The sequence below is a fragment of the Anabas testudineus genome, chromosome 1 (genome assembly GCF_900324465.2).
Source record: "Anabas testudineus chromosome 1, fAnaTes1.2, whole genome shotgun sequence".
In the NCBI taxonomy this organism is placed as follows: domain Eukaryota; kingdom Metazoa; phylum Chordata; class Actinopteri; order Anabantiformes; family Anabantidae; genus Anabas; species Anabas testudineus.
In genome coordinates, this window is record NC_046610.1 from 20,278,031 (window position 1) to 20,301,087 (window position 23,057).

The window sequence follows — 23,057 nt, forward strand, 5'->3', positions numbered from 1 at the left end:
TCATCTCCCTCTCTGTCTAATGACACGGTAAAAGCGGGCATCGTCTCATTTATTCCTGAAATTGAGGTGCTCCATGTAGTCCTTATCAGAAATATTGCACCCTTGATGGTAAAGTTAATTTACCAAGGAAGTCACGAGGTCAAAACTCAGAAGCGTTTGTTGCAACTGTTGCTTTAAATTGAGGTTAAAGCATTGGCCAATTTATCACCTAAGTGCAGAGAAACAAGCTTACCAGAGAAGGGCAAGACTCTTTTGTCATTTACAAATGTAAACAAATGTGAATCAACAATCTGTCCAATTTTACTGACTTGACTGATTTCCTTTGTGCAGTTTATAAGGAATCCGACACATTCTTTGTCAGCTTTCATGTATGTAATTGCTCTACAATTTGTAACCTAACCACATTCTGCCTTGCTGCTTCTGTCCCCGTTGGAATAAACAATGCACCAGTTGAAGTAACAGATGCACCCTTACCTCAACATCACACAGATGGTTTATTACTATAATTTATTTTGAGACTAAATTCTCATCTGCTGGAATGAGCTAGACTTCAATAACCGGCGTTAATGGGAATATAAAATGCACAACACTTTGCTCTCAAAGGCCTGCTGTTGTCAGACATCCGCGGGCTATTTTACACAGCAGCCAAACAATCTCCTTTAAATACTGAGACTTTTCACTGATGACACACAGTCTAATCACCCGAGGCCTGTATCTTCCTCTGAGATACAGGCTGAGTATCGACAAACTGAAGACTGCACTTTGCAATGCTGGATCAGAGTGATATACGGATAGAAACAGGCCTATCTTTGGTTTCAACAGAGTCGAAAAACCAGCAATCATCCCAGTAGGATTGCTGTTGTCACTTCTTTTATTGCCACAGGACAGTCACGTTTGGGATAATTATAACCTGGATGACTGAGACTCTGAGTGTTTATGTTGCATTATGAATGGAAATATCACCTTTCACCTTTTATGGTAGTTCACATTGCCTGGACTTTTTATCTTAGATTTCTTATTTTAATAGAAACTCAATACTTTTAAACATAACTATGACTTATTTTTAACCTATGATGCGTTTAATGCACTGTGTAATCTGTCAGATTCCCAAATTCCCCATTTTTTTAAAAAGAGGATTACAGTTTGACCTTAATCGATATTATTATTTATTAGTGTTAATAAATATTGGCTAAGTCTAACTCTTCAGCACAATAAATAAATGCAGTGTTATCTCACATTAAATAAGTAAACACGTTTGGTATCTGTGGGGTGCTAAGACCATGCAGCAGGAGGGCGTGCTTAGCAGCATGCTAGCGGAGGCTAGTGTTGTTACTTGGATTCATGAACTACATTTACGACTTAAATTGTAATACTTTAATTGAGGTAAGAAAAACACACACTCCTGGCTAAGCGGTTGCCTACCTGACGGTAAATAATATAACATATTGTGTAATACAATGCTGTCAACAACCACACGCACACATTAGACAGCTAACGTTAACGCTGGACATCTTTGCCTCACAGGCATTAGGCGTTAGCTTTAGCTTTAGCAGCGGAGACTGAGCATTTCAGTTCACTCAAGCTTCGTTTGCTGACCTGGCTGACACATTAAATGCTCGTCGAGTGTCGAGTAGACAAAAAAACCCGCCTGTTAACACGACCATGTGGCTGTTTGTGGTTAGCTAGTCAGCTGAACGCAGTTTGCTAGCGATAGGCCAGTAATTACCTAGCTAGCTAATGTTAGCTAGTTAGCTAGCTGACCAGCAGCCCATCCCAACTTGGTGAAATCAGTAGTTATCATCGTGTCTATGATGTTAACTTCACTCTTAAATACTCAACAAACCGTAAAACGTTTCAGCAGATTTGCTAACGACATACACAGATTCTCATAGGGGTTAATATGCTAGGCTAGGTAAACCGAAACTATAGGTTTATGTTGATTAAACTGTGGCATTTCAGCTGGTCAGCCAAGTATTAACATTGTGTAGTTAGTATGGCTTTATTATTATTCCAGGTACAATAAGTGTAATTTGTCATTAACGGAGATAGTTAGGACTTTCAACTGGTCACAGGTCTTGTTGGTTCTTACACGTTCTTCTGCATCTTAAAGGATGATAATAAGTTAATTAGCACTATTTTCATGATGTGAATGTCTGTCTTTGGTTGAAGTAGGCAGTCGACTGGCATATGGCGTCTTGAGAAACTGTGGTGGCCTTTAGTTATTGCATTTAGTAAAAGAATACATCATCCTTAATATCACAGAATAGTAGATCTTCAGCTCCAACAGCTTTGTCTCTCGCTTTTGGATCAAGCAAAAAAAGTATGAACATCAGCAGTGACCTCATTGTAATAAATATAATCAATGGAGCCTCAGGCTTATATTGTTGTTCCATGAACATTTATTGTTGTCCAACTACAAAAATGCATCGACGAGCCACACCAATGTTTTCTCTGACATATATTTATTTATTATGATTAACATAAAACTATGCTGTGTTTCTGTCAATGTAATAATTTGTAGACTCTTGTTAAGTAAATCTTACAGATTTGTGCCTCTTGTTTTTACATTACATAGTACTTTTTGTACTGACTGTATCTCTTGTCCTCGCTCCTCAGACTTAATCATGTCTCAGATGGAGAAGAAAGCAGGTTTGCTGAGGAGGACCTCATCCTCTAAAAAACCCTTAAAAGAGAAGGTGGTGCTGATGTATGATGAGATTTTTGCAGTGAGTACCGCAATGGAAGAATGTCAGTGACCAAAGTTTAGAACAATATATTCATGTTAAAGTGGTAACAATGTCCCCTCTGCTTTGATTTTAGAAAGAAGACCCAGCAAAGAAGAACCCTCGCTTTTGGGATGAGCTCTTTCTAATGAAGGTACAGTAAAGTGAAAAAATGCTTTGGTGGAAATGTGTTATGCATAACAGGAAATCTCTTGTGGTATTGAGTGGGTGTGTGCAGTTGCAATGATAATGATATGATGATACCAGTAATACTAAATACATATAGAAAATATCAGTAGTCCAATTTTAAGAACAAATTCAAAATGATGAATTGGCTTAAATGATAGAAATAAAATTCAATAAGATTGTTGAACTTGTAGTTAAATGTTTCACATCCTCATATGACTCTGTTGCCAGAGAAAAAGAGGAAGTAGTATTGTGCACAAATCAGATACAGTCAAATCAAACATAGCACAGATTAGTCCACAGCATAAGTCAGGTGGTATAATTTTCACATCTGTGCAAGCATGCTAAACTTCACTACATGTCTTATTCCCTAAGCTACTACTTTTTCAAAAGTAGATTATATTGAATACAGTTATACTTTATGTACCCCCAAATATTTTTTCCATTCAGTTCTTTTGATACTCGGTTTCAGGTGAACCTAGAGTACTTGGAGTCCAAGTTGGAGAGCGTAGATGGGGAAGAGGTTCAGCGAATCCAGGACAACATCAACTCTCTGTTCCACCATTGTGTTCAGGCGCTGGGAGAGGAACACCAGATCAAAGTGGTCAACGCACTGCAGGTAAATACTGAAGCTCACATCAGGAACATCTTAAGCATGTTAATAAGACTGCGAATGTGGTCAGATGATCTTGGCTTGTCTGAATTTAGTCTCCTGCTGTGTGTTTAACCTTTGGCCTCTCTTCCCAGACTCTCTGTGCACTTTTCCGAGGGGTTCATCAGAAGAACAAATCAGCATCTGGCTTTGATATCATCAACATGCTCATGGGGTTTGACAAGGCTGAGCAAAGGATGAAGGTAAGTAGGGAATCTTGTTAGGGTAAGAAAGGAGTGAAATAAATGTATAATCAATAACAGGAATAATGTGGTATAGTGTCAGTTCACATGATTTCTGTTGTTTTTTACGTCTCCTGCAGGACCTGATGGAGAGACTGGATAGCCTTCTTTGTGGAGATGGCTCAGAGAGTCTTAAGAGCTTATGTCTGAAACTGTTGCTGTGTCTGGTCACGGTGGGATTAAACATATTAACAGCATAAACTATATAAAAAAGACTGGGTTTTGGATGCTGTTTGACGCTGAGATATGTAAAATATATTCACAGGTAACAGACAATATTAGTCAGAACACCATATTGGAATATGTTATGATCAACAGCATCTTTGAAGCTATTTTACAAGTAAGTGATTAGTGGAAGACCATACCTACATGGTATAATTAAGTCGTTTTATCAACGTTTTTTTATCCAACAACCTTTCCACTCAGTTGATCATATCTCCTTTTGCCTCCACAGATTCTATCAGATGTGTCCAGTAGAGGGCAGCATGGCTACGATGCTGTGGTCCTCCTAGCCCTCCTGGTGAACTACAGGAAATACGAGGTGGGTATTGTACATACAGTAGATTCTTATCCCACTGGAAAGATGCTGAAAGTTCATCCAAAACCCAGTGATCAATCCTCTTTTCCTCAACTGTTTCCTTTTCTGCGATTACTCTCAAATTGATAATTGTACTGCTGTACTGAAGGCTACAAAGGCCAGATTATAATATGGCATTTCTGTTTCATAATGGATGTACATACAAGCTTTGACTTAGGCTGTGTCAAGTGCCAAGGGACCACTTGTCCCTCAGTTTGATAACAGAAAAGAAAATATATTTCCCTCTCCTCCAGTTATTTCCTGGAAGGATGAATGTGTTAGTGTGGGAGGGGCAAAGAGGATGAGGAGTGAGTTTTTGGATGCACCCTTATATTACACGCAATAAAGTGGTCAACAACACAAGGAACCTTCTTTGCATTTTTACTGTACCAGTATTATAAAATTATAAAGCTCTACTAAAGCCTTGTGCAGTTTGCAGCGTTATGTATGTGGTTCCTGTTTGAAAGATACTGCTACTGCTACTAATCTTGTTGATTTCCTCTTTGTTAGTCGGTGAATCCATACATTGTGAAACTCTCCATTGTGGATGATGAACCAACACTAGATGTAAGCATACTGTCACCAGCAGAATAATAAAGAGCCTCCACATTAAGCCGATTATCAGAGAATTTACTGAAATACTGAATGTTGTTTTGTTTTTTTTCCCCAGGGAATGGGTATGGTTGTCCACCAAGCTCTGACAGAATATAACAGGTGAGTTCTAAAATTGTCCATGTGTCAGAAAAGTATTTTTAATGATCCACTGTAAGGCCACTGGCGTCATCAGTTTAGTTTGATGTCTCCCGCTAATGTTCTATTTCTATTCTCCTAGAAAAAAAGGCTCTTTATACTTTTAGTTATTTATATCTGACAGTTGTCTTTGGCTGTCGGTAATGTTTTTTGGATAAGACAAGGTTTGGAAGTTAAAATGCTGTTTGTGAAGGAGGGTCTTGTCTGCCTGAGTGCATAGGCAGAGACATCAAAGTGATGGATGGCAGCTCTGTACAGTTCATTGTTTTTGTGTTTAAACTGAATGCCCTGTAGATAATAAATTGCAGGGAGTAGACACAGATATTAAATAAGTGTGTCTTAGGCTATAAGTTCTGTGTTTTACTGAAAACTTATATCTCTGCCTCTGCTGTTCATGTGCCCTTTTCTGTCTTTAATATATTTGTCATTATTGTCACTCTTTCACTACCTCCTACCTTTTTTCATCCTGTCTTTTTCTCTTGTCCTATGTTACTCAGGCAGTACAAAGACAAAGAGGAGGAGCACCAGGGTGGGTTCTTCTCTACCCTCACTAGTATGGTAGGATCTTATTCTTATTTCACATTTTTGCTTCCATTAAATAGTTTTTGCTAATCTAGGAGTGTGGTCTGAGGCTCCTTACTGGGGCCCACTGGTATTGTTAACACTTTCTTTTTTAAATTGATCCTTCGTTTGTTCACAGGTGGGCAACATGTTTATAGCAGATGCTGATGAAAAACTCTCTGTACAGTAAGTGCAAAGTTACGTTCTTACACATAAGTCAGACTTGTTTTTATTATACATAGTTGTTGTAATGTAAAAGGTTCCAGCAAGAAACTCAAATTTTAATGTGTTGAATGAAATTGTTGAGTAGAGCTCAGCACACATAGTTTTCTCAGGTAAATGTCTAGACATTTGCATGCACTGTTTCTGTATTTCCAGTATTTATACCTAAATCTGAAATGAGTAACTTTGGTAAACCAGTGTATTATTTGTATGAAGACTAAAAAAACTTTAACTGCTGCAGCACAGACTTCAATTGGATTATTTGTTGTGAGTAACATTGACCCGTTTTATTATATCCATGTGGCAGCAACAGAAAATATTAAAGGTTCATGATAGCATCAGTTTGACTTTCACACAGTTTAGACTCTTCACCTCAAGTGCTTGTTATTTTCTGTCCCTGTCCTTTTCTTAGACTTAAAGTAAATGGCTGAAAGAATTATGTGTTACTGCTTACTACTACTATATACATACATAATACTTTAATACTTTAATTTATATTTTGAGCTTTTTCCTGCTTTCTTCACACTCTAGTGTTACATGAAGATTTGGAAATATTAATTCATATATGAATAGGCTTTCTCTGACCACTAACATCTTTTATCTCAAGGACAAATGAAGCAATTCTACTGGCACTCTACGAAGCTGTGCACCTGAACCGCAACTTCATTACTGTGTTAGCACAGGTAATGCACATAAATTTTTCCCCTCATACATGTGTGCTCTGTTTTTACCGTTATCTAAGAATTAGACGGACCTAGTTAGAACCAATTCCCCAATTTCATTGTGTAGAAGGTTCTCTCTCTGCATTGTCACCCAAAAGAAAGTTGTTTATGGTTGTTCCAAAAGAGTGATTGCAGGGCCTGCACAATCTGAAAATCACAAGAGGACAAGTCATTAGGTGCAAGAAGAGCACATCATCTGACATTTGACAAGTGAAGAATTTCCTAAAATACTATAAAAGGCATAGCTGCTCTGTCAGTCTCCACTGAAACACATCTCCAGTGGCCAGTCTTTATTATAGCATTGTTGCATTTTTTTCAGTACATTACGGGAGACTATTTACAATTTATCTTTGTTTTTGATCTTTAACAGAGCCACCCTGAGATTGACATCGCTGCCACACCTACCATCCCTTCTCCCACAACACCTACGACACCACTTGGCACAACTCCGCCCTCTTTAGACAGTAAGCTATGCACCAGGGCTGGTCCTCAAGACACATTTCTAACTATCCCTGTCTTACTGACCGATGATTACATGGTTCAGTTTCAAGTTAGCTTTTATTGTCATTCAAAGACCATACGCAAAATTGCGCTCCTACCTAGCAAAGATGTATTCAGTCAGTCAGAAACTGCATCTGAGATGAGGGTAGATTGGGGAAGATCAAGGGAATTGATGTCTTTCTTTATCTGATTCATCTTCTATCATCTGAACACATCTGATCCAGGTAATTAGCAGCAGATAGGAGGACTCGAGGACTCCCTACCCCTGACAAATTTTTATTCAGACAGTCAGAAAGTCAGAAAGCACACATACAGTATGTGTGACATTCCCCATTGGTTTCTGAATAGTTCATTTCTCACTTCTTTGATGTCTGTGTTTGGAATCATATTGCTTGCAACTGTACTGAATTTGGTAAACTACAGAAAATGGTATATCCCAGGGTAATGGAAAGACTGGATTTGACCTGTCTGTGTGGAAGAACGGATTTACTGAATATACGTTTAAGTGTATATACTTTAGAGGTGAAATGTAGTACAACCTCTATCTTGCCTCCTTCACCTGAACATACTTGTCAGCGCCGTGTCAGCTAGAATGACAAATTAGTTCAGTTTTGGACACACTGTAATATAGTAGTTATGGAAACCGCTTTCTATAGCAGTTTATATGTAACATTCAGCTATATTGTCTTCCACCTTGAACAGCAGTGACTCTGACCTACTGTAGCTTTAAGCAGAAACGTTCAGACATGCACGAAGGAAAGCATGCTGCTTTCTCTGAAACCTTCTCAAATACTCACTAGGTTTTAAGTGTATGAAATAATGAGTTGCTCATATACAGAAAATGGCACCTAATGTGGTTTTATTACAGTGTAATAATCAGATTATTACACTAACCTTACTAAGCTTACTTATTTTGTTTTGAAATTGAGTGCATGACTGTCACTTCAGGTTTTGTGGAAAGCATGTGTTGTTGCTAGCACATTCAAAAGGAGGTCATTTAGCATGCACGCATGCTATAACTATTAAAAAGTGCATGTTTCTATTTCTGTCTAACTTTGCCCCCATGGCTTTAAACCTAAGAACCCATTTTCTACATAAAATATTAACCTTTTCACATGGAGAGTGCATTATGCCATGTCAGGGGAGCTTCAGCACTTACAGGGCCCTCTATTAAGACCAGAAACGGTTTGCACACACATCTGTGCAATCACATGTCAAAAACATCCCTCTTCATTACAAACAATAGTGCAATGTGATGATTGGTTTCTTGATGGTATGAAATCTTTTTGATTGGGCCTGCAGTGATCCGAGGAACAGAAAAACCAATTAAGGTTTTAGAGGAAGATGAAGAGAGAAATGACACTTTTCATTTATCCATGTAACAAGTTGTATGTTTTAGCAAGCTGGGATATAAATGGATGCAGAGGCTTGTCTAGACAAAACGGCAAACAACTGTGATGCTACAGTAATGGGACGAAGACATTGCTTTTTTTTTTTTTTTTTTAAATGCTGTTATTCGTTATAATGAGTACTCCAAACAAAGACAACAGCTCCTTCTTGCATTTAGACAGTAGTGGCATTTTGAGTATGTGTTCTCTTTCCACAATAATCAGGGAGCATGTTGGCATAAATTTTAACTGCAGTGATTGTCTTTCATTGAGTTTTTATCTTTACTGCACAGTGATGAGCAACCCTGAACTTCCTCTGGATCCCAACCTGCAGACAAGTAACCTTCTCATCACCTTCCTCAAGTATGCCTCTATTGTAATGCAGGATACTAAAGGTACGCCTTTGTGTCTTTGTCTCTGTCTATAATTGTATTTTATATTCTATTGTATTTTATCCTCCATGTCTATTCTGAATACTAGTTCCAGACACCATTGGAAGATAAATGTTTTTCTTTTCTACCTGTCTGGATTTATCACACTTTCAGACCTCTGTTTCCAGTTTCTTATTTGTGTGTTTACAGATGAGCATCGACTCAACAGTGCCAGACTGTGCCTAATCATCCTTACTTGCATAGCTGAGGTAGGGGCAGCTACACTTGAGCAATATTTTAACATCTGATCAATTTCTCTGTCCATCTTACTAACCTGGACATTGTCTTGTCTCATGTTTATTTATATCTGTGCATGATAGGACCAGTATGCTGATGCCTTTCTTCATGATGACAATATGAACTTTAGAGTTAATCTTCACAGAATGGTAAGGGAAATGACAGAACAAATGAACATGTATCAGGTATCTTACCTGTCATTTAATATTAAATGTCAGAGTACTTGCATCTGTCAATGGTTTCATTAATCTAGAAAGAAAAGCAAATTGCACATTTAGCCAGATATTGTTAATAAAAATGTTATGGTCCTGTATTATTGCTTGTTAAAACTGATCTATCCCTTTTGTAGAGATGAAAAGACATGTTTCAGTTTACTATGAACCTTCCACATATGACCACATGTTACCAAATTACAAAAATGTTATGCTATGTTAAATTGAGTGGTAGTTTAATGTTCTACATGACTGAGAGAAAGCCAGTGATGATGGCCTCCTGAAAATGTCCACTAAGTCTACCTTGCACTGCAGATTTCTTATTAAAATACTATTTACTAGATCAGTAATTACCTAAATTAATTAAAGCTCAAATCTTTTTCAGCCCATGAGACACAGAAAAAAAGCAGTGGACAAGAACATCCCGTCACGGCCTCTGGTTTGTGCTGTTCTAGGTATGAGGGTTTATAATTGTTACATTAAAGACCACTTCTTGGTTAGTTTAGTTACTTTTTTTTCCTGGATAGAGTCCTGCTTAAAGCTTTGTTTTCTTGTCATGTACAGCCTTACACAGTGTCACTTTTACTATCTAGAAATAGTGGTTGTGCACTTTATTCCTCTTCGTTTTTGACCTCCTAACAGCTGTTCTTTACGTGTTTATTTAGATCTGATGGTGGAGTTTATTGTCACTCATATGATGAAGGACTTCCCCATGGATTTATACTTGTAAGAATACATGCACGTTTTACACACATTATCATGGTGTTATCTACCACCCTACTGATTCGCCACGGTTTTATGTGTTTACTTCCTATGCAGGCGCTGTGTGCAGATCATTCACAAACTTCTCTGCTACCAGAAAAAATGCAGAATTCGATTACAGTACACCTGGAGAGAACTGTGGTCAGGTACAGATACTACATGCATCTGTCTATTTTTAATTTAGGAAATGGTTGTCACCTTTAGCAAACTGCCATTGGTACAATAGGTTAAGTTTGTTAGAAGTGAAGTTAGAAAGTCGCATAAGGTTTTCAGACATGTGTAATTTAAATCTGAACAGTTTTGGATTTATCAAATCACCTCGTGTTGAGTAAATAGTTACTGCTTTTGCAAAACAAAGCCAATTTCCTTGTGCAGTCACTGGGGCTTTTGTTGTGGAAATGTATTGCATCATTGAGATTGGATAATGAGTCTCTAAAGAAAGCACAATCAATCCTTGTGGCCTTGTTTTCAGCCTGGTCAACGCACAACAGGATAACATTTCAGCTTTTAATGGCCCCATCGTCTCATTAGAATTCAGATTCCCCTAATCAGACCAATAATCAGCTTAATTCCCTGAATAACACTGAGCCTCTCCCCCTGGTGGTGATAATAGCATACCATGAAATAAGACTGGAGAGCAAAAGTGAGCCAAATAAAAGCAATAGATGTGCTTATCTGCTTTCAGCATGTTGTTGTGCCAGCTTGTGGTAGAGTCTTTAAGACCGTTTTTTGTTTGTGCACATTTTGGTTCCTCTTATGGCCTTTGTTTTCCTCAATAGAAGCTCATAAAATTACCTGATTTGGTGTTGAAAGGTTTCCTCCCCTCCTGTGTTCCATTATCTGCCTTAACAAAGATACACACTGAGGAAAGTAGACTGCTGCTGTATGACTCTGCTGGTAGACAACGCTCCAGATTATTTCATTAATGTGAGCATGTCTGCCTCTGCTCAGCTCTCATCAACCTGCTGAAGTTCCTGCTGTCAAATGAGACCACACTGCTGGCCAAGCACAACATCTTTCATCTGGCCTTACTGGTAAGTATCGTGCTCACACACCAACAATCAGTTCAAGCAAGAGCCTGACAGAGTACACTTCTCGAATATGTGATATATGATCTCATTGTAAGAGGAGAGCCTGATGCTGTAACAGTGGTGCTGCTTGTAATCCAGCTGTTGATATGTCTGAAATCACAGGAGATGAAAAAAGGCAGGCAGTGTTTGCAGAAACTGACAAAGCTTGAATTGCATTTCTCTTCAGAACCCATATTTTCTGTTTGTTTTTCTGCACTTGCAACATTCCTGTTTGAGTGTTAATGATTTGTTAAATTCAAACATATGTGTCTCCATGTTCAGGTAGTGAATCTGTTCAACATGTTCATAACTTATGGCGACACGTTCCTGCCCACCTCCAACAGCTACGATGAGCTGTATTATGAAATTGTACGAATGCACCAGGTCTTTGACAACCTCTACTGTATGGGTATGTTGGTAGACGCTGCAGTGTTTTATGTATATCTTATATAAAACTGATTTTGAAGTGTCTGTAGTCAATATAGTTATTATAACAATATCAAATATAGTTTATAGTGACCAATGTGACCTTTCAGCACCAAACACCAGAAAGAGCTTGTGAACATAGTGAAAAATGTAAAGTTGCTGGAAGCCACAGATGTTGATAAAAGATAAAAGTAGAGTCAATATTGGATTTTTTTTTTTTTTTTTTTGTTGAGTTGAGTTAAGAATCTGTGAATATGTTTATTATCTTATTATTAATCCTTTATTAATGCCATGACCTTGAAAACCTCTGACTTTTTACCGGACTTACTGACAAACTAATAATCACAGTAATTTACCTTGTAAACAGTTGTTAGTTGTTGCTCTAAAACTGAGAGATGAAACGAGAGTGGCTGTATTTGTGTCTTCATTGTCATTTTTGTCACCATTCAGTTTTGAGAGTATCGACCAACACAGGCCAGTGGAAGGAGGCAGCCAGTAAAGTCACGCATGCCCTAGTCAATGTTCGGTAAATAAATACACACACACACACACACACAAATGCTGAATGTGAAAGAAGATGAAAGAGTCATATTGGATTGAAGGAATTTGCAAAATATAATGTGATGGAGGAAGGTCAAAATAAAGTGAATGCAGTCTCTAAAACTGTAATTTGTCCACACACATAGAGTTCTTGGTCCCTCCTTGACCATTTTCCAGTGTAATCTCCCTTTTCTCCCCTTTTTTTGGGGAGATGATCCTCTGAGGTCACCGTTGCTTGGAGGCCCCAGATACCCACCCTTACAAAGAGGATACTCCCCAACAACTCCAAATGTTTCTAATGGCACAAACTTCAACAGCTTAAATAGGCAGTCCAAAGGGTTGGAGGGAAGGCAAAGAGAATGGACGTTGAAAGAGTAATATTTAAAAGAATAGGTTAATAAATGAATGAAGAAAATGGGGTATAAAGAACTTGAAGGGACTGTGTTGAAATGAACTCAAATAAAGGGACCAATTCCATATTACTCCTAAGAGTTCCTTCCTCTACCCACTGGCTTCCCACATTGAAATGACAGCAAAATTACCACTATGGAGAATAATCCACATTTTAGTCACTATAATTTCTTTGATATATCACTCTCAGTCTGTCTCAGGCAGCACGAAATCAGAAGTTCCATCTCACATTATTGCTTATTATTGCTTATTGAATGAACTTACATTTGATCTATAAAGCAGTTTGTTTCTTAAAAATTGAACGATAATGTTTGAAAAGGTTTGCTCTGAATCTGAAACACCCTGATGTGCTCACACAGTGTGAAGTAGATGTAGAATCTACTCCATATATAATATAAAGTGGAGGTTTTTAATGTCTGTACAGCTTTCTATATTCTACTCTACAATTGTACTTTACGTCTGAAGAGACAGTGTATACTGTAGGGTATAGCTGCTGCTAACAGACAGCATTTCCTGTGTCACTGGCATATAATCCACTGTCCCAGTAGACTGCTGGGCTGCAGTACAGATTTTCTTACCACAACATTGTCTGAGAAGTTATAGTTATGAAGATTAGTGGCCACGAAAGTCAGGTCTGTTTACTTGACTGCCACACATCCCCCAACAGTGACTGGGCAGCTTACATAACATTTTCCTGAAGCTCAGTTTTCCCAAAACAAATGAAACCACCAAGCTGGCATTTTAAGATTTATGCACTCGGGAGACTGTTTTGGCAAAACTCCATTTGAGTAAGCTGTGACCTCCATGCTATGCTACGTGCGAGCCAGGCTGTTATCAACCAATATGTGCGCCTGACCTTACTGATGGTCTCCTGGCTGAATGGGAACAAATCCCTACAGCTAACAGTCTTATCAGAAGAATGGAGAGTGGAGGCTGTGGAGCACTGTGGTTTTGGAATGAGACGAGTAGTCACACACATATTATTGATTACCACATATTACTCATGACCTTCCTGGACCATGAGGAAAATATATGTATCATCACAGAAGGGCTTGTGTTTTTCTGTTTAAGGGCCATCATCAACCATTTCAACCCCAAGATTGAGTCGTATGCTGCTGTGAACCACATCTCCCAGCTGTCAGAAGAACAGGTAAACACAGCACTCTTCACCTCTGTCTACACTAAGACTAAAAGTTGCTTTTGAATCAAAATGAACTTCAGCAACTCCTCAAGCCTGTTTGGCTTGAACTCCAGTGAAACATAGCTGCTGTCATTTCAAAAGTAAATCTTATTAATATTTTATTATGTTTTTCCACAATGGAAACACTAAGTACTTTAAGGTAGTGGTGGTGGTTCATTGTATTTGGTTTGAAAGAGTGCCCCATGTGTGACGTGACTCACACATCACTTACACCAAGAAGATCACTTGTCATTGCTCACACCACTGAGCTTAAAACTCATTGTGTCTCACTGAACATGACAGGTGGAGATGTGTTGGTTGTCACTTGTGGAAACTCTGAAATACAGCCAAACACACAGTATCTTCAGTGTACTGTGCTTTAAAAAGAAACCTTATCCGGAAAGAAAATCGTGAGTTATTTAAAGTAAATGTTACAGATTCTGATGTTTGCAGCAGCTCTTGATGAAACCGGAGAATGTATCCACACCTTAAGAGTCCCAGTGAGAACTGAGTCATTAAGAAAGAGGACAACTTTTGAAACACTGACTTATTCTTTCATCATTAGCGGAAAAACTGGACTGGAAGCAGGCTGAACTGATATGAGCGCTGCAAGCTCCATTTAAGACTTAATCATTTATGTCAAATTGATGAGGATGGGAAAACAGCCGGAAGAACCCTTTTTTTACAAGCTGATAAGAGAGTGATGGATTTGGTCATTATACTCCCCAATTACCTCTCCACTTTTATCTACTAGATTTATTCACAACAAAAAGAGAAAGCAGAATTTAGCTCTGGTGTCAATGAGCTGACAGCGGTTTTGTTATTTACCACTTGTGGCACTAACACCTTTCTAATTAGATAATATAACTTAGTTTTTTTTTATAGTTTATTTCTTTATTTTTAGTAGCTATCTTTGTGGAACTTTTAATGTAAGTGTAATTTACTCTTCCTATTAATTTAACTACAAGATGTTTCTCACAATTAATGATGTTATAAATCAACATGTTACAAATACATTTAAAAAGTACAAAGAAGTACGTCTCAGCATGTTTTCAGGTGGAAAATTAAGAGTAAAGAGGAGAAAGAAAAAGGTCTGGCTAAATGCACTCATAAACAAATGTATGTGACTAAGTAGATCAGATATATTATTCAGATATATTAATTTGGATTTGTCTAATGAATTGGAACAAATCCATGACTCATCGTATTTAAGGTATTTTACTGATTTTCAGAGACGGTGAAATATTATCACAAGATTTTACTCTTCTCTAAATCAGTCAAACTGAAATAATACCACATCTGCATCTGTTTGGAGTTTTTCTTCCAAGCTATATTTGAAAATATAAATGGTAAGGTTTGTAATGGCAAAGCTCTCTAATGTGAAGATCTTAAAAATATTATGGTTTTTCTACTGGATTGTGATGACGATATAATAAAATGCACTCTATAAATACATATTTTAAAATATATAAACTGCGTAGTAACAGTATTCAAGTGGGCAATTATTTGTTATAGTTATAAAATAAAATGCAGTCCAACTTTGGTTTGTAAAATGTAGGTCAGATTTTGCTAAAACTGCAGGAGAAAATGGAGTGAACACAGCAAAGAACAAAAAGTAAGTAACATCTCCCCTCCGGCTGAACAGAACAGCTAATGGACACGAAAAGTAAAGACACGTGTAAATTCATCCAAAAATAAAGAAAAAAGTGCCTAGTGCTTTTCACATCCCACTGATGAGCGTGTGTGTCTGTGTAAGGAGAAACACACACACACACACACACACACACACACACACACAAAAAACCACCTGCACTCTATCTGCCTGGAGCATCTTCATTCCCAACAGTGACACCAGAAGATGGATGGCCTTCAGGAGCACGTGGCATTAAAACAAGCTGCTGTACTCTGTCTGGTTCTCATACAGAACACACAAATGTTGGTTTCAGAACACATTTACGCACACAGGGCGGCTTTTAGGTCTGTGCTTCAGGATAAACACAATGACAGCCACTTGCACACGATAATCCAGTATCTGCTTAGTGAAGCAGAAAGTTTTCTGTCTTTCTGATAAAAGCTTTTCTCTAATTCTCCATTTTCTTTGACTCATTCTTCTTTTCTTTTCCTGCTTCGCATCAGTTCATCATACTCCACCCTCTCTCCCATTTCCCTCTTCTCTTTTCATCCCTCTGACTGGCCGCCAGTGAGGGGGGGGACTCGGATTAAGAGAGGTTACAATTCCAACCTGCCTCCACATTTTCACAGAAGGCAGCGTGAGGGAGAGCTGAGAGGCAGAAGAGAGAGATATGGATATGAATTTTTCATCAGTGCACCATGAGGTTGAAATAAAAGCAGCACTTTTTTTCCTGAGCCAGAGCTGTAGATTTATTAGAGGAATGGTTTCCTGCTTCTAAAGCAGTTTGTCACTGTGCAGTTGACAAACTGCCAGAGTTTAAGGAGAACATGTACGTGTTGTGTGCATAAATGGAATAAGACCTCCGAGTAAGTGAACGCATATGTGTTCATGAGAGTAAAAGCAGGAATACAGGATGTTTAAAGAACGTCTCTGGGAAGTAAGTGCAGCTCAAGCGTCTCTCTGGGAGTGTTTCATGCTTTGTGGGGTGTAACAGGGACATTAATAAAATCATGAAATCGTTCAGGTTAGGGGCTATTTCACGGCTGAATAGGAGGATGGCAGGAGTGGAAGTGTGGAGAATCTCTGCATAATTACCTCTGATTTTAAGCTCACTTTCTTATCTCACACTCTACTTTAGGCAAGTGTGTTCTGCATGTGCACTTATGAGTATGAATGACTGATTTCACACACACACTCACTCACTACAGTCAGTTCCATACTTTATTTCATTGTGTTCGCACCCTGGCCGTTTAATGTCTTTTCTAAAATGACCTCTTGATACAAAAATGCCTGCGGTAAAAGTCTGTTAGAGAACGACGCCTGAAACCATGAAATAGTGTTTGAACATATTTTACACATCACTACATGATGCGCATTGTGTGGATACATGTGTCAAAACAACTACGAAACAAACAAAATAAATAAAAATAAAATGCTGACATTGCAGTACTCTGTCCCTCACATCCCTGATATCAGTTGAGCTGGAAGTAAATATAAACCAGCTGTGATGCTACAGTGCTGTAACTGTCCACATGATCCCTCATGAACGTGTATTCAAGCATCAAACAGTAATTCATATTTGACTGTGTGATCACTCTAAGATGCATTAACACCTCCTAATGAGGCCACGTTGCTTAATTTTCTTTCCTTCTTCTCGCCCTGTCAGGTGTTGGAGGTGGTTCGATCCAACTATGACACACTGACCCTCAAACTACAGGATGGTTTGGACCAGTTTGAGAGATATTCGGAGCAGCCCAAAGAGGCTGCTTTCTTCAAGGAGCTGGTAAGATAAACAGCTGCTTTCCCACAGTGTTGCTCAACTTAAAGTCAGACTCAGGACGCTGTATCAAAACAGGATCACTTGTAGTCACCCTGCTTTTGTATTCCAGTGCCCTAAGTTAACAACTAGTTAGTCAGTTCAAAACACAGAACTAGGTAGTAGTGTTTTTACAGTGACTCTGTGGTGCAGTATGTTCAAGTTGAAGATCAGGTGACTGACTCCAACTCTCTACCCCAACGAGTTCTTTGCCATTTGTTCAGGTTCGGTGTCCTGTTGCACGATGAAATGTCATCCAATATGTTTTGTTTTGTTTTGTTTTCATCTAGACTTTTGAATAATTGATACTGGTTTATAGGATTTCCACATTTTTGAAAATGTTGCAAATGTGTTAGTGTAGGACCAAAATAGAAACTTATAAAATGCCTTTAAGGAACTATCCCCTGCTGGGACATGTGCAGGAAGTGTAATGAATTACCAGGCTCACTGTCACGGGATTTATGTTCACCTTTAATGTGGTGAATGCTCAACGTGAACCACCAGAGATGAAGTGGATGTGGTGAGGTGTTGCTCACTGAAATTTGTTTGAGCTTCTCTGTGTCTTTTTATATAAACATTCAATGTGTGTGTGTGTGTGTGTGTGTGTGTTTCCAGGTGCGCTCCATCAGTCTGAATGTGAGGAAGAATGTCTCACTGAACACGCTGAGTCAGGACGTCCTGCTCAAAGAGTTCTCCACCATCTCCTGAGACGTAACACACACAACCTCCACCTCCCCTTCACATGGACATACACAGTCGTTTTATGTGGACATGGATTCATACACTAACAGACAATAAACAGTACAATCCTCCATTGTTGATGCCATCAGTTGTGTTGATTTCTGATCCTCTGTCAGCTGTTAACTCAACAATGGAAACCTCCAGAGATGGACACACGCTCAGACAGGCTGGACACACCTTACAGAAACGCCTCTCCAGACTTGCTTCCTTTGTGGTTGTTTGTGTGTATTGTACTGGTTCCTTATGTGCAATCTGCAGTATTGGCCAGACTGTTAACTAACTCATGCAAGTCTGCATTTAAGATAGTAAAACAAAGTGTTTTTATCCCAGATCTTCACCTCCACCCTTTTCTGCCACTGATGATGTTGTAAGTAGCTTCTGCTGTCAAAGCGATCACAGTACATGATTTTTCTCTCCAGTAATTAGGATTTAGGCTTTGAGTGAAAACATGATGTCTTCTAACAACACTGGTTATTAGTTCTGACTTTGAATCGTACTGCAGATCCTCTTCAACAAGAGCATTAATGCTTTCTCTTTGCGGTTGATTGTTTCTTTGGTGAATTTACTTCTTCCTTGAACATTTGAGTAACTTTATTTTTGAACAGAGCCATGATTAACATGCACTAATGTACGTCACAGAGGTCATTTCTACTCTGACTGTCTTGAAGTAGGCTGTTGGTTTAGAAGGCAGCGCGTTGAGGCCGTGGTTACACATCACAAGTTGTAAAAGTGATCATATGGTAGCTGGTGTTTTTCTGCAAGTTAATTTAGTGTAAACAGAAAAAGAATCATGCTTTCATCCTTTTGAACCCATCCTTACTCATTCTGAATATTTGAAATGATCTTTTTGTTTTAAACTGGGGGCAGATCTGAATTATGCAATTTTTTTTAAGTGCGGGGTCTCCTTTCTTCCTTTCTTCCTTTCTTCCTTTCTTCCTTTCTCGTCCTTTCATCTCCACCTCCTGTAGGTATATTTATGTTTCTTTTTTAAATAAAGGTTGGTTTCTTATTACCCAGCTAGTGCTTCCCTTTTTAAAATATTATTATATTGAAACTAGATATTTGCACAAAACTAACTTTCTCTTGGTGATGTTTTCAGCTCATCCTTCACACACACTGTCCTCTGCTGACACTGTGCACCGACTGATGCATTAGCTGTCAGTCAGTGGGAGACTGGATTTCTTATCCCCTCACTGCGCAGAAGTGAAAAATTGCTTTTCATTCCATGAATATTGTCTTTGATAGCGAATGTTTTTGGCTTTACATCACATTTCTTTACTTCTTGTGCCCTGTTGAGCATGTGTGAGCTGTGACTCAAAATGTAAAGTCTTTGCAGAGCGATAACGCTCAGTAAGCTCTATTGTTACACGGACATTTTGATTTAAAAAAAACGCTGTTGCGTCAAATGTTCCCTGTATTGTAGACTCATCATTAGCAGATGCTTTTTGTGAACATTTTTAGTAATAGTGACTCTAACCCTCACCTGACGTTTCATTGACTGGACTGCAGCTTAAGCACTGAATTCTTTTAAAGACAAATGGAGCTTATATATAAATTTAGATCAGCCCGAAGGGTGGTGCAATATGATCACGATGGTAACTGGGGCATTGACTTTAATGACCTCATGCATTTATTTCTCAACACAGTTCTGTCTCCCTAGTTTAGATGAGTGAGAATATGAAGATATCACTCACTGTAAATAGGAGCTAATGACATGGGATTTTATGCAGCAACATTGGTGCCTATATATTTTATAGTTATAAAATGGTTACCAGTCTGTACACTGTGGCATCATGTACCAGGACTAATCTACTAGACTGTATGAAAACAGGACACACAGAGCTCTGTGTACTTAGTTCATTTATGTATTTTGACTGTTAATAAGGGATTTAATGGAAAAAAAAATCAATATTCTGCCCCTTGTCTACTGCAAGTTTGCCTTATTTGAATCAATAAATTCAATATTTGTCTGCGGATAAAGACAAATACAGAGAATAAATGTCAGTGTCAGGTCATGGTTGCTGAAAATGTGATAGTACATGCTCCTGTCTTGTGCTGTCTTCCTTGCCCCCTAAAGTTGTGTAACTCATTAGCCAATATCGCTAATAAACGCTGTCCTCTAGCTGCTCCCTAATGACGTCTGCACCCCCAGGTGCAAATAAACACTGATCAAATCTTTTGTTTGTCAAAGTTGCTCCAAGGTACAAGCAGAAGTCAAAGAGGACAGAGGTGGTTCTGATCTCCTGCATCCTGACAGTGAGGTGAATGCAGCCGGGCAGAGACAGAGGGACACAGTGGAAAGAAGAAGACGGATCTGTGTGAGGGGATGTTTCCCTCGCGGTGCTTTGCAGGGGTCTGTCATGAAAGTGCTGGAGCAACAATGATAGATCCACATCTCAGCACATTTCTCCTACAGTGTGTAACTAGAAGATATAGTTTCACATTAAGTGAGAAAATGTTTGATGATTCTGAAACAGTTCACACGTTTGGAGGAGGAGAACATTCCTGATGGGTTTTCATTTTCACAATAGAGAAAGTCACTGAGTTTTAGTGGTAGATGAACGTTGTCAGCTTTGTCAGCAAAATGTATTCAAATTGTCATGAATACATTGTGCTGATAATATGTTAATCCTCCGTGGAGCCTGGGACTTATGAGCTGTGGGCCTCTATTAGCCACCTGTTTGTGGGAATTTTATGAATCACTAATTTATTTATGCACCCTGCACATTTTGACCCAGGGCCGGTCTGGAAGACGTGTTGCAGCCAATCTGATTTCCACAAACCGATGCACAGATTTTACGCATCGAACTCCGTTTATAGGTCTTGGGGAGTACAACTGAATATGTGTCTAGCACAGATCTGATTAATGTCTGCAAGTGGCAAGTTGCCTGAGGCGGCGCTGGTTGAGTGTGAAGATTAACAATTTTAAAAAGAATCAAAAAACAAACATATTGTGCAGTAGAAGAAGCAAGCTTACCAGACCTCTGCAGCCCACTTCTCATCTCTGTTTGACAGCACAAGGATACATTTCTAGCGGCTCCTGTGTGTGGTGAAGTTGCACTGTGGGTAATGTAGGTGTCAGGTGTTGACAGGGAAGAAGGAAGGATGTGTTGGACTCATGTCCGCGTTAGTGCAGACTGTTAAAATAACATCAACTAATACCGAACTTATAATTAAAAAGCCAAAACAGTTGAGGCAGGAGGCCGTGCTTTGTGATTTCTCTCTCTCTCTCTCTCTTACACATTAAAATAATGTGTGTGTGACTAGTGTAAAGAGATGATAATGTGCTCTTCTAGAGGAATAAAGCTGAGAGACTGAGTGTGTGTATTTGCTTTTTTGAGTATTGTAGTGAGAGTAACACAACTGTTAATCTGCTAAACTGAAAATCTCAACCCACTGACACGAACATCTATTACATTCATGTGTGTGACAGTTTAGACGTGAGCGTTTTACAGTGACGACCCATTTCATTTAGCCATGTCTGCCTTCATATTTCTATCAACTCAAACTGCTTCTTTCCAGGGATGCACACATAAGCAGAAACACACCACGTGGCACTAGTGTTATATGTGTATACCTCCACTCTATCTGTGCGTGCGTGTGTGTGTGTGTGTGTGTGTGTGTGTGTGTGTTATTCGTCACCTGTATCAGTGCCTCACACTGTGCTCAACTTCAGGCATCAATCAGAGCTCATTATTGGTTATCTGTCAGCTCCACTTTCCAGCCTGCAGCAATGCTAAACTTCTCTGTAAACCCCTGTGGGAGATAAACACCATCAATACTGCGAGATGTATCCGTCCCAAGGCACATAATGTATTCAAATACCTCTCCACTGTGTTCCCTCTGTCATCTTCTATTTCTCTTTGAGCTTCACTGATTTGCTCCACCACTATCCCGAGTCTGTCTCTGTGTCCTGTCCTGCCGTTCTTTCTCCTTCGTCTCGCTCTTTCTCCAGGGAGCAACAGATATATTCTCTCGTCCCCATCGGTCATCGCCTTCTTCTTCTTCTTCTTCTTCTTCTTCACCATCATCTTCTTAGTTGACGTGGCCGTCTTTTTTTCAGCAGTGCGATAGTTTCCCCAGATTCAAGCTGAGATTTCAACATGAACATGTGAGATTCCCTCTCTAGAACCAGTCCATGTTACACACTGCACCAGGACATGTATGAAGGGGATGTTCATGGATGTTAAATCTAAGAACAAGGTTTAAAGGTGGGTTCTGGACTCGGATAAAAACGTCCTTCCAGTGACCTTGTATGTCACTTTACTAATGTTTTATGGTCCAGCTTTTAGAAAGTCTGAAATAAAAAGGACTCGTAACTTCGCTTCAGTAATCTGGGTTTGGAGAACATCTGTGCTTTTTATTCTAGTGCTGCCATCTAGTCAAACGTTCAATTCAACATTTCAGTCCTGAACGTTGTAGCTGCTACACATCAGCATGTCTCTGTGAGCAGGTTGACCTTTAGCTCCAGTCAGTCCAGCAGCCTCACGTCGCTGGATGTCTTCGGCTTTTTAATACATATTTTGATCATTACAAAACAACAAACACTATTAGAGGCAACGGGACTTTGGGATGTTGAGTCCAAGAGTTGCTTTTCACTGGTTTAGTGATGTCCACTGTCTGCTCCACGGTTTAAGACTGTAACTTGTGGCAACCTTGCAGACCAATTCATGTCTGTTCAAAGGAATCATTTCTATATTTAATACTGAAGTGAAGGTCACTGATGTCTTGTGTCCTTAAATAAAGGATTTTACAACAAAAAGCTAATTAATTCAACCCTGATGATGTCCCAAACCACTTCAGGACAGAGGTTTGTGATGAAAAACAAACCTGCTGAAATCTCATAAACCAGCCTGTGGTCTCCATCCAGCTTATGGTGTGTGTTTGAGGATATACCGTTCAAATGCGTGTGTGTGTGTGTGTGTGTGTGTGTGTGTGTGTGTGTGTGTGTGTGTGTGTGTGTGTGTGTGTGTGTGTGTTCATCATCATCATGACCTTGCTGTGCCGTTTGCATTTTCTGAAATATGACTGAGCCATAAGTTAACTGTGCCTCCTTCAAGGACAGTGTATTGAT

The 23,057-nt window shown here is 39.0% G+C and overlaps 1 protein-coding gene across 2 annotated transcripts; it reads left to right on the top strand.

Moving 5' to 3' along the window:
• Nucleotides 1-1,275: 1,275 nt before the first annotated feature.
• armh3 (armadillo like helical domain containing 3) lies at nucleotides 1,276-18,999 on the top strand. 2 transcript variants are annotated; one of them, XM_026360428.1, is made up of 26 exons: nucleotides 1,276-1,383; nucleotides 2,617-2,726; nucleotides 2,821-2,877; nucleotides 3,382-3,528; nucleotides 3,657-3,764; nucleotides 3,884-3,976; nucleotides 4,069-4,143; nucleotides 4,258-4,344; nucleotides 4,891-4,947; nucleotides 5,051-5,094; nucleotides 5,628-5,688; nucleotides 5,831-5,877; nucleotides 6,521-6,596; nucleotides 7,006-7,099; nucleotides 8,818-8,919; nucleotides 9,106-9,164; nucleotides 9,276-9,341; nucleotides 9,790-9,859; nucleotides 10,070-10,130; nucleotides 10,224-10,312; nucleotides 11,118-11,200; nucleotides 11,519-11,645; nucleotides 12,113-12,188; nucleotides 13,685-13,763; nucleotides 17,093-17,209; nucleotides 17,858-18,999. In XM_026360428.1, the coding sequence occupies exons 2-26, from the start codon at nucleotides 2,625-2,627 to the stop codon at nucleotides 17,948-17,950; spliced, it is 2,070 nt and encodes a 689-aa protein (XP_026216213.1). In that variant the 5' UTR covers nucleotides 1,276-1,383; nucleotides 2,617-2,624; the 3' UTR covers nucleotides 17,951-18,999. The 2 variants fall into 2 exon arrangements, with proteins under 2 accessions (XP_026216213.1, XP_026216214.1); XM_026360429.1 differs by lacking the exon at nucleotides 1,276-1,383 and adding an exon at nucleotides 1,410-1,428.
• The last annotated feature ends 4,058 nt before the right edge of the window (nucleotides 19,000-23,057 follow it).

What these genes read in the sequence shown, in the direction of transcription:
- armh3 (XM_026360428.1), top strand. Translation starts at nt 2,625, where the DNA reads ATGTCTCAGATGGAGAAGAAAGCAGGTTTGCTGAGGAGGACCTCATCC. An exon ending in AAGTGGTCAACGCACTGCAG is followed by an intron (nt 3,529 to 3,656) that starts GTAAATACTGAA and finishes CTCTCTTCCCAG; the next exon opens with ACTCTCTGTGCACTTTTCCG. An exon ending in TGAACTACAGGAAATACGAG is followed by an intron (nt 4,345 to 4,890) that starts GTGGGTATTGTA and finishes CCTCTTTGTTAG; the next exon opens with TCGGTGAATCCATACATTGT.